This window comes from Caretta caretta, chromosome 9, assembly GCF_965140235.1.
Source record: "Caretta caretta isolate rCarCar2 chromosome 9, rCarCar1.hap1, whole genome shotgun sequence".
Lineage (NCBI taxonomy): Eukaryota > Metazoa > Chordata > Testudines > Cheloniidae > Caretta > Caretta caretta.
This window is the reverse complement of record NC_134214.1, coordinates 8,118,922-8,133,010: the sequence shown is the minus strand read 5'-3', so window position 1 is coordinate 8,133,010 and position 14,089 is coordinate 8,118,922. Positions and strand designations below refer to the sequence as shown.

At 56.6% G+C, this 14,089-nt stretch overlaps 1 protein-coding gene across 1 annotated transcript; it reads left to right on the top strand.

The window, feature by feature from the left end:
- The first annotated feature begins 2,497 nt into the window (after positions 1-2,497).
- On the top strand, positions 2,498-5,821 carry CAMK2N2 (calcium/calmodulin dependent protein kinase II inhibitor 2). The gene is made up of 2 exons (XM_048864209.2): positions 2,498-2,856; positions 3,424-5,821. The coding sequence occupies exons 1-2, from the start codon at positions 2,688-2,690 to the stop codon at positions 3,492-3,494; spliced, it is 240 nt and encodes a 79-aa protein (XP_048720166.1). The 5' UTR covers positions 2,498-2,687; the 3' UTR covers positions 3,495-5,821.
- The last annotated feature ends 8,268 nt before the right edge of the window (positions 5,822-14,089 follow it).

The following is a 14,089-nucleotide window of genomic DNA, read 5'->3' as shown; positions in this document are numbered from 1 at the left end:
CGTGGTTCTCTCCTCACTTGCATTGGTTTTGTACTGGGGTTCAAGGGAGCGACTCCTGACTGCTATTGGTGTAACCGAGAGCCCCTGGCTTCTGCCGCGGATAGATTCCCTTCTCTTGAAGGCATGCCATCATTCCCTCAGTGCCCCTGTAAGCGGCATGTTCAACAGGCTAGTTGTCTCGTCCTCAGAACAGACACGTTTCTGAGCAGCTATTTCTTGTTGCACTAGCCTACAGTTGGTTTCTCAAAGAGTAGGGGAGAGGGGGTGTATCTCCCCCTCCCCCGGCCTGCCCACTCCTTCCCATAATCTAGTGGTTCCCAAACGGTCACAACCCCAAGTGGGCTCACTCCATCAGCAGGTGGGGTTGTGGAGGAGGCCATTTTACAAAATGGCCTCCTCCACACAGTGTGACCTCACATCCCCCACCCCATTTGTGTGAGGTCATGCCAGATGGAGAGTGGTATTTTGCTCAACAAAATGGTGCCCTCCGTGCAGCGTGACCTCATACTCACTGTATGCGTGTGACTTCACACTGTGAGGAGAAGGAGGAGGCCATTTTCTAAAGCAAAATGGCCTCCTCCGTGCAACATGACCTTGCACGTACAGTGCGTGTGAGGTCATGCTGCAGGGAGGCTGCCATTTTTAAGCGGCATCCTCCATGCCATCTGGGGGCGTGGGAAGCCATACAGGTGAGAAAAATGGGGTCATGCTGAGAACATGTCTGGGGACTGCTTCCCTAGCCCATCCAATCTCTATCCCACCTCCTCAGTATTGACCCTAGGAGATGGAGAAGGGAGATAGTATTACAGAGAACTAGCCCTTTCTCTCTCTGCATGGTACCTAGTGCAGAGGGTCCTTTCTGTGCATGGCTCTTCGGGAGGTGACTCACACTCACAGGATAAGCTGCACCAGTCCATGCTCCATACTCCACTGGTACAGTACAATCTACACCAGAACCAAAAGCCCCAGTATAGGCAAGGCCTTAGCCTTCAGGGCTTGAAGCTCTGAGGAGCTGCAAAACAACTGTAGACACAGCATGCCACTTCCATGATCTGGAAGCATGCGTGCGTTAAAGAGCAGCATGTGGGCCTTTGCATCACTGCCACAATTGGTTAATCACCATTCACATCCTTGGCACTAGCTAAACTGATGCTAATGCTGTCTGGGTGAAGCAGTCACCACCAATATTAACACACAGAGAGAGGGAGACACACACACACACAACCTCACCTTGCAGCAGAGACCAGGCAGGGAGACTTTCAGGCCAGAAGCAGGTGTTTCACCCCACCCCTCAATCTGAGAGCAGGGCTTGTAAGGGAAGCTAATTTGCAACTTTAAGCAGCACCAGGAGCCACTTAGGAGGATGAGGAGGATGGGTGGGGGTTGCTTTTGAAGATGTTACTAACAGGCTCCTGGGGAAGGTGAAGGCTGGTGGAGGACCTGTGCCTAGGACATGGGGGTGGGGGCTGGGGCCGGGAAGTTGGTATGGAAAAGGAATAAGAGGGGGCATTTTTTAAAAATACAGGCTTTGTTGTCAGGAGAGAAAGATCGACAATGGGGGAGGGGGAGGAGAGAGACAAAAACTGGGGGCAGGGCCGGGGGGAGACACACAAAGAGGGGAGGAAAGGGCCGGGGGAGACAAGAGGGAGTGGGAGAGACACAGAGGGGCAGGAAACCGCTGGGGGAGGCACAGAGGGGGGAGGAAAGGGCCGAGGGGAGGCATGTGGGGTTGGGGAGACACAGAGGGGGCAGGAAAGGGCAGGGGGAGGCACGGGGGGGGGAGATCCAGAGGGGGGAGGAAAGGGCCAGGGGAGGCAAGGGGGGTGGGGAAGACACAGAGGGGGCAGGAAAGAGCCAGGGGAGGCACGCGGGGGGGAACACAGAGAGGGAAGGAAAGCGCCGGGGGAGGCAGGGAAGATACAGAGAGGGAAGAAAGAGCCGAGGGGAGAGACTGGCGGGGGGGAGACACAGAGGGGGAGGAACGGGGTGGGATACAGGGGGAGGACGGGCAGGGAAAGACACAGAGGGGCAGAAAAGGGCCAACGGAGGCACGGGGTGGAGGGAAGACACAGAGGGGGAGGAACAGGGGGTTTACGGGGGGGAAGGGCAGGGAAAGACACAGAGGGGGAGGAACAGGCCGGGAGAGGCACGGGGGGGGAAGATACAGAGGGGGGACAGGCAGGGAGCCCTCAGGTGTCTGGCTGAAGCAGCCTCCCCCACCCCGGCCCTGGGGAGTGTGTGTAGTTGCCCGGGGGGGGGGGGCGCACAGAGAGCGCTGCCCCGGGAGCGCCGGGCGGGGGGGAGAGGCAGGGACCCCGGATGCCTCCCCTCCGCTTTTGCTGCAATCTCATTGTCATTCCGCTCTTGCCTCTTGATGTCACCCTCCTCCCTTCCCCCCGCGCAGCCGGGGGCGGGGGGGGGGCCTGGGACGGGGGGGGGGAGCTGGGGGAGGGCCGGGGGGGCCAGGGGGAGGACCTTCCAGAGCAGGGGCCTCAGCGCACCAGCCCCGGATGCATGACTTCATTCTTCCGCCTGGGTTTCCTTTATGATGTAGGGCTGCCCCAGCCCCAGCGCACAGACACCTCGGCAGGCTGCAGCGCTCCGCACTCCCTCGCCAGCCCGCCCGCCCGGCTCCGCTGCCGGATCGCGCTCTCCGGCCGCCCCGCAGGACCCCGGCCGCCGCCAGCATGTCTGAGATCCTCCCCTACAGCGAGGAGAAGGTGGCCCGCTTCGGCACCGACTCCGAAGTCAGCGAGATCTCCTTCAGCTGCCGGCTCCAGGACACCAACTCCTTCTTCGGGGGCAACCAGGCCAAGCGGCCCCCCAAGCTGGGGCAGATCGGCAGGGCCAAGAGAGGTAAGCGCCCCCTGCCTTCCCCGGTGGCAGGAGTGGCTCTGGACCCCCCCCCGCCCCTCCGTCCGGATCCGCAGTGGGGAAGGGTCTCCCCAGGCTCGGGGAAAGGGAACGGAGAACCCCACCACCACCACCCGCGTTCCCCTGGAGGGATCGGGCCGGGCTCTGTCATCGCACATGCCAGAGAGCAGCTCCTGCCAAAGCCCAGGGCTCTCCATTGTCCGCGCCACCCTCCCAGTGTCCCTGCGGGGGCGTCCCCCACCCCCACCCCGCTCCCCCAGCCGCATTCTGTGCCCGCTCCTGCCGCTGGCTGCGGTCTTTCTGAACCACCTTAGCTCGCTCTGCGCCCCCGCAGCAAGCCGGACAGGCAAGGGGCTCGCTCCGGGAGCCATTTTCCTGGGGCAGATTTCTCCAGCCGATGTTGGCTGGGGGGGGGGGGGGGGGAGGTGTATAGGGAGAGGCAAATACTGCGAGCCTAAGCCCCACAAGAGACCATCTCCGCCAGCCCAGCCAGCCTTGCTTAGGGGCTCCTGCTCCTGGATCCTGACTGTCTGCTTGTCCCCCCTGCAGTGGTGATCGAAGATGATAGAATAGACGAGGTGCTGAAGGGGATGACAGACAAGTCGCCTTCTGGGGTATAAGCCGGCAGAGGAGGCGCCTGCACTGAGCTGCAGACTCTGTTCACTGATTTTAAGCACTTTTGGCCGTGCATGTTTGTTGGACTGTGGTCAACGAGGAAAGCAAAGGAAGGAGATGAGGCTGCTGGCGACACCTTCCACCCCCAACCCAGACCCCAGCCCGAGGCGGTAACGGATGGGGCCATCTCACCCTCCTCAGCATCCAGCCGAGAGCGATGGGACAAAGGGAGCTGGCCGTCCATCCCTGTCCAGATTTTCAGGGCGCCGTGCCCACCCCGGAGATGCCATCTTTTTCAGCACCACGTCCTGCCCTCGCAACCCCCCTCCCTGCAGAATGGAGGAGCCGGCTACTGAGGCGCTGTCCAGGGCCAGCGCCACTTCCAGCGCCCTCCCGCGGAGCTGTCCATTCCAGCGCCACTTCCAGCGCCCTCCCGCGGAGCTGTCCATTCCAGCGCCACTTCCAGCGCCCTCCCGCGGAGCTGTCCATTCCAGCGCCACTTCCAGCGCCCTCCCGCGGAGCTGTCCATTCCAGCGCCCTCCCGCGGAGCTGTCCATTCCAGCGCCACTTCCAGCGCCCTCCCGCGGAGCTGTCCATTCCAGCGCCACTTCCAGCGCCCTCCCGCGGAGCTGTCCATTCCAGCGCCACTTCCAGCGCCACTTCCAGCGCCCTCCCGGGGAGCTGTCCATTCCAGCGCCACTTCCAGCGCCCTCCCGGGGAGCTGTCCATTCCAGCGCCCTCCCGGGGAGCTGTCCATTCCAGCGCCACTTCCAGCGCCCTCCCCGGGAGCTGTCCATTCCAGCGCCACTTCCAGCGCCCTCCCGGGGAGCTGTCCATTCCAGCGCCCTCCTGAGGAGCTGTCCATTCCAGCGCCACTTCCAGCGCCCTCCCCGGGAGCTGTCCATTCCAGCGCCCTCCCGGGGAGCTGTCCATTCCAGCGCCCTCCTGAGGAGCTGTCCATTCCAGCGCCACTTCCAGCGCCCTCCCCGGGAGCTGTCCATTCCAGCGCCACTTCCAGCGCCCTCCCGGGGAGCTGTCCATTCCAGCGCCCTCCCCGGGAGCTGTCCATTCCAGCGCCCTCCCGGGGAGCTGTCCAGTCCAGCACCCTCCTGAGGAGCTGTCCATTCCAGCGGCACTTCCAGGGAGCTGTCCATTCCAGCCCCCACTCCTCTCCCATGCCCTTCTTCCCAGCCCCACTAAGCCCCCCCCCACTTTCCCCATGCCATGATGCCGAGGTGCTGTTCCCCTGAGAGCGCGGAGCCCTTGGGATCGCCCAGCGGTCTCATCTCGAAGAGGGCTCCTGTAGCCATGCTCTTTACACCTTTCTCTGTCTCTCTCCGAGTGGCTGTGTATCTCGCCCCTGCACAGACACACACCTCTCTAGCTGTAGCAGGCTCATTGTGCGTGCAGTCACCCCCCTGCTGTATTTCAGACCCACACCCATTCTCTAACTCATCCATCCAGCCCCACACCTCATCCCTGTCCAGTTTGCAAAATACCAGCAGATCGGTCGCAAATCCAAAGCCAGCAGTGCTGAATGGAAGGCAGAGGTTCCGACCCGGATGGACTATAATATAAAAGACAGTGATCGTTTTGCTGTCGAGAGACATTTTTGCTCCATCTTTTTTGCATGAGCTTCCTGGTCCTGGTGCCACATCTTGGTGCCACTGGTCATCCCACTCTGGCACGCTTCTTTTTAACAGAACTCCTCATATTTGTATTTTTATATCCGAATCTTTGTTAAAAATGATCTGCTAGTGTCTAAGGTTGAAATACTGCATCAAAGATTGTTCATATTTTTCCCATAGGAAAGGAAAATAAGTGTAAAGAATGGAATTTAAATGGTTGGTTCTCGTAATTCTATATATCAGTATTGGACAGGACTTCTGGGCTGTGGTTAGGGTTTTGCACACCTCAAAACACCAGTAAACAAATGTATCTAAGAATCTTATACTGTGATTAATGGCTTTATTGACGGACCATGCAGAAACATAATGACTTTAGAAGATCTGATTGCACTGGCTACGAATGTGCTTGGATAACTCGCTGGTTATTTGACTCCTCTTTCTTGGGGGATGTTCCGAGTGGGTGTTTTTAATTTTGTACTTTAATTTGATTTAATTTTTTAAAAAGCTTATTCTGGTCTGATGTGCATGAGAAACGATCATCTTTTCAATAATATACTATGTCATTTTATGAGGACAACAAAGCAAAAAAAGAAAAAAAAAGAAAAGGTCATGCCATTCTAAGAATGACCCATTGTACATTTCAATGCCATTTTTCACTGTATTGGTGAACAAAAATCAATGAATAAATACATACCTGTACCAAATGGAGGCAGCCAGCCCTGCGTGTCTTCCCTAGCAAGATCTTTGTCACTGGGCTTGAGCCAAACCTCAGTGAAGTGAATGGAAAACCTCCCAGTACAGTCAATGGGCTTTGGATGTGGACTGTTGAGGGAATAGTTGAGAGATTATTCAAGGACTTCTACCATGTTCTCCAGGCAATCACAACCCCCGGAGAACCGCACTGGGTCACAGGTATTTTTGCTGCAGTTGCCACCTCTCTCTGTGGGTTGGCTCTCTGCGTTGCTTGGGGTTCAGGAGATAGGGTGAGAACCCCTAGCTCAGGCCTGGTGCTGCGTCCCGGAGGGTCACATTCCAAGTCCCTGCAGGTTCGCTGGGAGGGAGGGAGGGCAGCAGGTGACCTAGTTTTTGCTTAAGACAGAAATAGAAACCAGGCTGCTGAGCGGCTTGTGGCTGTTAAATATTTTACTGGGGCCTCTCAGAGGAGCTGCCCTCATCCTGCGGCGGCTGGGTGGAAGGAACTCTGCAGCAGGGAGCTGGAGGAGGAGGCTGGTCCCAGAGGCACCTGGACCAAAGTGGAGCCAGCGTTGCTTTCCATCTCAATTCAACAGTCAGGCAGGCACATCACAAGGGCTCATTGGCCGTAGAATCCAGTGGAGCTGAGGAGGAAGGGGTGCCCCAGGGCAGCAAGGGGGTCAATGGCCAGGCCATCCGGTGCTCTCTCTGTTGCTGCCTTAGGCACAGGCTGATAAGAAGCCCCAGATAGGCTCACAGACTTTAAGGCCAGAAGGGCCCACCATGATCATCTAGTCTGACCTTCCGCACACTGCAGCCCACAGAACCCCGCCCACCAAGCCTGGAATAGCCCCATAACCTCTGACTCAGTTACTGACACCCACAAATCTTGATTGAAATATGTCAAGTTACAGAGAATCCACCACTGACTCTAGTTCAAACCTGCAAGTGACCCATGCCCCACACTGCAGCAGAAGGCGACAGCCCCCCAGGGTGTCTGCCAATCTGACCTGGGAAATACAGAAGGGGCAAAGCTCTCCACCCTTTCCTGAGCCCTACAGACCATCAAAAGCCCCTGGAGAGGAGAGGCTGGAGCCTCCCACAGGCCTTGGGAATTTCCTTTAAACCACTGGGAAATGCACTTGGCAATTCAAGGGCTATTTTGGAGGAGGAAGGGGTGCTTATTTACCTTTCTGGGCCACTCTAACACACATACACATTGGGGCCAATCCTTCCTTCTCTGTTCTTTTACATTTATTAAACTAGCTTTTGCATTGGTTGAAACCTTGCTTTTTCTGAGTAAGGGAAGGATGGAGGCTAGGTCCATCAATGGCTATTAGCCAGGATGGGCAGGGATGATGTCCCTAGCCTCTATGTGCCAGAAGTTGGGAATGGGAGATGGGTCACTTGATGATTACCTGTTCTGTTCATTCTCTCTGGGGCAGCTGGCATTGGTCACCGTTGGAAGACAGGACACTGGGCTAGATGGACCTTTGGTCTGACCCAGTGTGGCCGCTCTTATGTAAAGAGTCAAATTCAGACACCACAACTACAGGTAGTGAGCCATGCTACAAACACACTGAACCACAGACACACCCATATACACTCAACCCACACACAGAGCACCACAGATGCACAGCCAGTCACATAGGCTGGCCGACAGACTCATATACGCACATGCAAAGTGCACACGCTCCCAGATGCCTACATACACGCTCAACATATGTACTCAGAGACCCACATTCTGTATGGGAATCTGTGTGTATGACTTTAAGCCACATGCATACAGGAACTCCACAAACACCATCAGTACACCCACACCAAGACACACACACACACACACACACCCTATGTCTGCCCAAGCTGTATTTACATGGCTTAACGCTGACATGAATAAATGCCCATCCCCAAAATGCTCAGTATCTGGGGGAGGGGGGTACCTCGGGGTCTGAGCCCGCTGCAGTTAAGTGTCTCTACAGCTGGGCCAGCTCCTGTCTCCTTCTGCTGGAAAGAGAAGCCTGTGGGTATGGGGCCAATGGTGGAACATGGGTATCTACAGATCTCGCCCTTGCTGATCCATGTCCCAAGCTCTCTGAACACTCCTGTCTGTGCCCCCTGAGCTGCAGGAGACATGAAGCTGCCCCCGAACCTCTGGATTCTCAGCACCAGCTAGAGTCTCTCAGGTGCACATTTTACATTCATATTTTTTAACATCCTGATCCCCTTCTAGATCTCCCTATTGAATCAGATTGGCAGATGCCAGCCTCTCCCTGGGACTCCCATCTGGCACCTGCCTTCAGGGTGTCACAGTAACACAGAGCAGGGGGTACCAAGACAGGCCTTCCCCGCTGTGACCGCTACTGAAGTATTCACACCATCCACAAAAAGCGGACACAACCCCGGCCCCAAGGAGCCCATGTAAGGCCCCTATTGTGAAGTTGGATCCACATGGGTGGGCAGGGGTCCCATTCGATTGCATCCTCCCAAACTAATGGGCTGTTTGCACAAGGAGACCACCTCTAGTGAAGACCACAGCCCAGGGCAAAGTCCCTGCCTGCACCAGGGGACTTTCTCCAGCAGCCTAACACTTGCAATGGACTCTCTCTGCAGCACCGGCCCCTTGGTCTCCCACTGACCCTGTGTGTGGGGGGAAAGCCCCTTCAATTCCTCATATGGAGCCCAGGATCGGAGCTGGAGCCCTTTATCCAGAGACAGGCTTGTGAGGTCCCTAGAGGGGAGAGGCCTCCCCAGGCTGGAAGCTGCAGGCTGAGTGACCAGCATTAATGGGGTGTTGTGAGCACCCAGAGAGAGCACTGGGTGCTCCTCGCACTGTCACGGGTGTAGATCTGGAGAAACTCCACTGCCATCCACAGAATTACCTGGGTGTAAACGCCTCAGGCTCACAATGTGTTGGGTCCTGTCCAGCCACACAGGGAGACACAGCCCCTCCAGCAAAGGGCTCACAGCTGAAAGGAAGGAAGGCTTGTTATGCTAACTACAGTTCGGAGGGGTGGAGGGAGCCATTCCCCAGCAGTGGGAGTATGGGAAGGTCGTGACCAGGAAGCAGACGGCTCAGGTTCCCCCCAGTACAAACACACACACACCCCGCAGTATAATCACAAAGAGTTGCTGCTTCTCATAGCCCTGGGTTGTGGCCGTTTCCAAATCTGAGCCTGTGGGACAAGGGAATAGATCTGCCCCTGCCACCCAGGGTCAGGCCAGGAGGTTCCAAGGCATTTCTGATTCAGCCCAGCTGGTCTGGCAAAGCAGCAAAGCCCAGCCACAAGAGGGTAAAAGGGAGGGAAGGCAGCAGTACGGGGTCTCTCTGGTAGAGGTCACCCAACCTATGCCAGTGTAAACGAAGCACAGCCCAGGGCCAGCCTCACAGAGCAGCACCGGTGAGAAAAGGCCAGAGCCTCACCAGGCAGCCCCGGGAGCTGCTGAGGCTGATCCGTCAAGGGCTGCCATAGCCCAGAGGGGTGTTGATTAATGCTATTGACTCGGTGCAGACCGCCAGCAGTTTCCATGGACTATCCTGCCAGGGTTTCCACAGAGCTGACGGTGTGAGGCCTGGGTCGGCTCAAACGCTGGGCTAGCAGGATGAAGAGATTCCCCTCCAGAGGCGGCACAGCACTGAGATGGGAGCTGACTGCACTAAAGGGGACGCTAACCTGCCTTCCTGAGAGCAGCCTCCCCTCTGCCCATCCTCCCCCCACAAAGGCAAGGGGAGGAGGCCCACTCCCCCAGCCTCTTCCAAAGCCCATCCTGCCCCAGCCTTCAGCCTTTACCGACAGTCCCCTTTCCTGCCCATTCTCTGTCCCCACAGTGACTTTTTAGCTGGAGGGGCTTAAAGCACGGTTCATGCCCACTTTAGAGCAATGGTTAGTGACTCCTTGCTGGCTGCAAGCTCCAGCACACAGTCTGGCTCCTGGAAGTGATCAAGCGCAGGGTTAATTTACTGTGGGAATGGGTATGTCTGATCAGGCCACCTGTAAACCCAGTCCTCCCCCAAAGTGGGTATTCACCCACAAAAGCTCATGCTCCACTATGTCTGTTAGTCTATAAGGTGCCACAGGACTCTTTGCTGCTTTTACAGATCCAGACTAACACGGCTACCCCTCTGATGCTTCCCAGAGCCTGTGGGTCCCACTCTGCACACACAAGACTCTCTCCCCCAGGCAAGGGCAGTGAGTTATATGGGCCCGTGGTGCCCATGCTCCAGGAATATTCAGGGCCCGGGGGCCCGGCTCCACCAATGTTTAGGGCTGGGTCTCTCCCCCGGCCCTGACTGCCGCCCCCACATGCCTGCCCCAGAGCATCTCCCAGCCCCACCTGCCACCCCCACGCAATTTAAAAGGGCTCAGCGGGCCCCAGTCACCACCATCAGCAGTGCAGCAGGGCTAAGGCGGCTTCCTGCCCAGCCTCGCTCCATGCCACTCCTGGAAGCGGCTGGAACAGCCCTATGGCCTTGGGTGTGGGGGGGGAGTCACCATGCACTGCACCCGCCCTGAGCACTGACTCCACAGCTCCCATTGGCTGGGAACTGCAGCCAATGGGAGCTGCGGGGGAGGTGCCTGCGGCCAGTGGCGCACAGAGATCCTCTGGCCCCCCAGCCTAGGAGCCGTTGCTAGAGGGGTGTGCAGGTTGCTTTTGGGAGCCACCCAAGGTAAGCATTGCACCCCTCACCCTCTCCCACATCCCAACCCCCTGCCCCAGCCCAGAGCCCGCACACAAACTCCCTCCCAGAGCCCGCCCCCCATACCCACTCCTACACCCCAACCCCCTGTCCCAGCCCAGAGCACACACCCCACATACAAACTCCCTCCCAGAGCCTGCACCCCAAACCCCCTCCTGAACCCAAACTCCTGCCCAGTGCCTGCACCGCTCCCCTACCCAAACTCCCTCCCAGAGTGTTAGGCAGGTGTTGGACGGGGGGCAGGACTTGGACCCATTCTGGGCACCACCAAAAATTATACATACCTGCTGCCCCTGCCCCCAGGAGTAAAATGTCTGGAGAAACCTGCCTTCTCCTCAGTATTAAGGAGGAGGAAACAACAGGGCCTCACCGCCCAGAGAGGCTGCCAGCAGCTACCAGGTGCGAGATGGCTACTTTAGGGCTGCAGTTGAATGTCGCTGCTAAATTTAAAAGGCCAGCCTCCAAAAGGTACACTGGGGAAAAAGTTACTGTGCCCAGAGATTTAACTGGACAGGAAGATGCTGGTACTGTGCAGATCCCTGTTTTACCACATTGCAGGGCTGCTTATCTAGCTAGACCTGTCCCTATGCAGAGCATATCCTGGCAAGAACCAAGTATGTCCCCCTGTGAGGCCAGAAACTGTCTCCCCTTTACTTCCAGCCCAGGGTGCCATCACCTGCCCTGGGTAGTATTGCTCAATGGCCAGTTAGTGGTGCTGGTATCACTCCCCCTGGACCCCCACATCCCAAGGCTTGCTGAGCTACCGAAAGGCAACAGTGAACAGTCACCTGCCCTCACATGCAGGATGCTGGGGCCAGCATCACATCAAGAGATTTGAAACTGCCAGGTGCCAGGGCATACCTCCCACCAACGTTCTCTTTATAATGGCTTCAGAGATGGATGGGCTTGAAGCCAAGCGGTGCTGGGTACCCCCTGTGCTAATGGGGAGGGCCTCAGCGGCTCAGGGTGCCAGTGAGCGACCCAGATCCCGCAGCTTTCTAGCTGCCAGCGTTGCAGCCAGTTGCTGCTGGAGAACCTGCCTAACACTCTGGGAGGGAGTTTGGGTAGGGGAGCGGTGCAGGCCTCTGGATGTTCTAGGTGACACAGGAATCTAGCCCCAGCCTATCCCAATTCTCACTAACACACCAGGGTCTTGAGCGGTTCGCTTTTCCCCTCCGATCCACCCCACACTACCCAACCTCTTCACTCGCATCAGAGCTTATCCATTTTCCTACCTCTGGCCAGTCCCCGAGCAAAGAGGTCCAGTTTCCCAGCAGGCTGGTGGCAGATCAGTTCATGGGCCACCGGCAGAATGAAATTTGATGGAGTCACACTGGGTAACTAGCAGGCATCTGCACTGGGACCCTGTCAGCAACGAAAGAGTCCGGCCCGGTCCAACCTGTGCCACTGAATTCTGTGCGTCAGGGCCTCAGCTGCTGTAAATCAGCATTGGGCTGCTGACCTCAATGGAGTAATGCTGATTTACACCTGCTAAGGAGTTGGCCCTCTGGGGCTTGTCACTTATGAGATGCCAAATAATTATTTAAAAAAATATAAATTCCATTGGCTGAAAGCCTGGCTTAATCTAAAGGCAGCTGGTGAGCTTTCAGCCCTCTTCAGTCACTCCCAGGCAGGGAGATGGAAGAATTAGGACAGCCAGCTTGAAGTGTTGTGTCTCTCTAGATGCTGAGATCGTGATTCTGGCCAGGGATACAATGACCCACAGGGAAGGAGCATCTCACAGGTGGCATAAGCCAGAGGAAGCCACAAGTGACAGTCCCAGGAAGGGCTCGGTGACCCCAAATGGCTACTGTAGGCCTAGACAGAGGGGTTATGGGTTTTGCGTAAGGAATCCCATCATCCTAGGTGGCAAGGGGAGGGGCTCTAGAACAAACCTACCCCTTGTCTTTGGAGCAGAGGGTGTTTCTGGGGCCCCACGGGCTAGCTGCTCAGAGCACCCTCAGAGAGCACAGTGAGGCAGCCTACTGGCTGCGGAAACCCAGCTGTGATGGCATCAAGGCCGTTGCTTGGGCTCCAACTGATGGGTGCAATTTGTAACCAGTTAACCCGACTGTGCCCCTCATTGGTTCCTGCCATAGTGGCCATGGCCTGGCCTTCGAGTGCCCCTGCTCTCCCACCCAACAGCTGGCCCATCTCACCCCACCCATCACCACAGCCAATGCCCAGCTCTCCGAGGACTCGCCCCTCACAGGGCTTTCTGTGCCCCAGGGCAGCGAGCGACGGTGGTTCTGACTCCCTGTATGTTTGCCTCCTTGTGGGGCTATCAGCCTCTGGTGACACAAGTGCCAGCTGCCAAAGAGCAAAGCCGTCCCTGGGCCCTGCCCAGCCCTGAAGGAAGCAGCTAGAACAGGCTTCTGCATTTGCACAGCCAGGCACCCCAGCTCAGCTGCTGCCGGCTCCCGTCACGTTCCCAGCTGCAGAGACGTTCTCTAGTGGACAGGCGAGCTGGAGAGAGGCAGGCGCCCCAGCCAGCAGGAGTCCGCGCTTTTGGGGGACCGGGAGCCATTTGCGATTTCACAAGTTCAGTTATTCTGGCGCGTTCTCTGCAGGTGATGCTCTCTCCTGACACATGCAGTCTTACTCTAGTTCCTTCCCACCCACAGAGCACTCCCAAAGAGCTAGAACACAAATCAGAGGCATCCAAACCAGACAGCGGGAGGCCCAGGTGGTGGCAAGAACAGGGATGTTTGAGCCCAAAGAGGTTTGATGCCAGCTCCTCCTCTGCTTTCGTTCCCCTGGGAATGGAAAGAGGGACCCATTCTCTCCGATCAGTTAAAACCTCTTGAATTGCTTTGTTGAACGCTCTTTTTGCTTTTTAAATGCACTTTTTGCTGGGACATAATCCCACTTTGATCACCTTAGACACACTCTGGATTTGCCCACACAATAGCTCCTTGGGGCAGGGACTCCCATCATCATGTACACACAGCACCAAGCACAAAGGGACCCCAAGCCCTGATCATGCTCCACAGATGGTACCAAAATACAAACAACAACAGAGTCTGCATCAGTGCAAACTTACCCCAATTGCCTCACGACAGTGCTTGGACCCGGAGCTCCCTATGCTAGAGGGGAGTTGGCTCGGTAGGGCTCATAGAGTCTAAAGCTGGAAAGGTCCAGTAAATTAAGTCTGACCTTCTGCATAACACAGGCCAGAGAATGTCAGCGTTACCCCTGTAACGATAAAGGGTTGCATCCAACATGAGGCACAAACCCATGACCCTGAGATTACTCATACTCTTCTGAGTGATCTAGCCAGCCGCATTGAGCCCTTGGATTTGTTAACGATACCACCGATGATGCTATAAATTAGACTCATGGAGTCTTCGATAGAGCCAGCTCTTCACTTGGAACTGCACTGAGATCCCCCAAATCGCCCTGGTAAACTTTCAAGAGCGAATTGGTGGACTTCAGGAAAAACAGTTCCCCCCCAACCTCTCATGGCTTTCACGGTGACCCTGCCCATTCCGTATGGATTCTACACAAGCCTTGCAGACCACATGGGAAAGAACCAACCCAATTAACTTCAACTGCTCCCAAAGTGACAGCTGAAAAGTGAAGT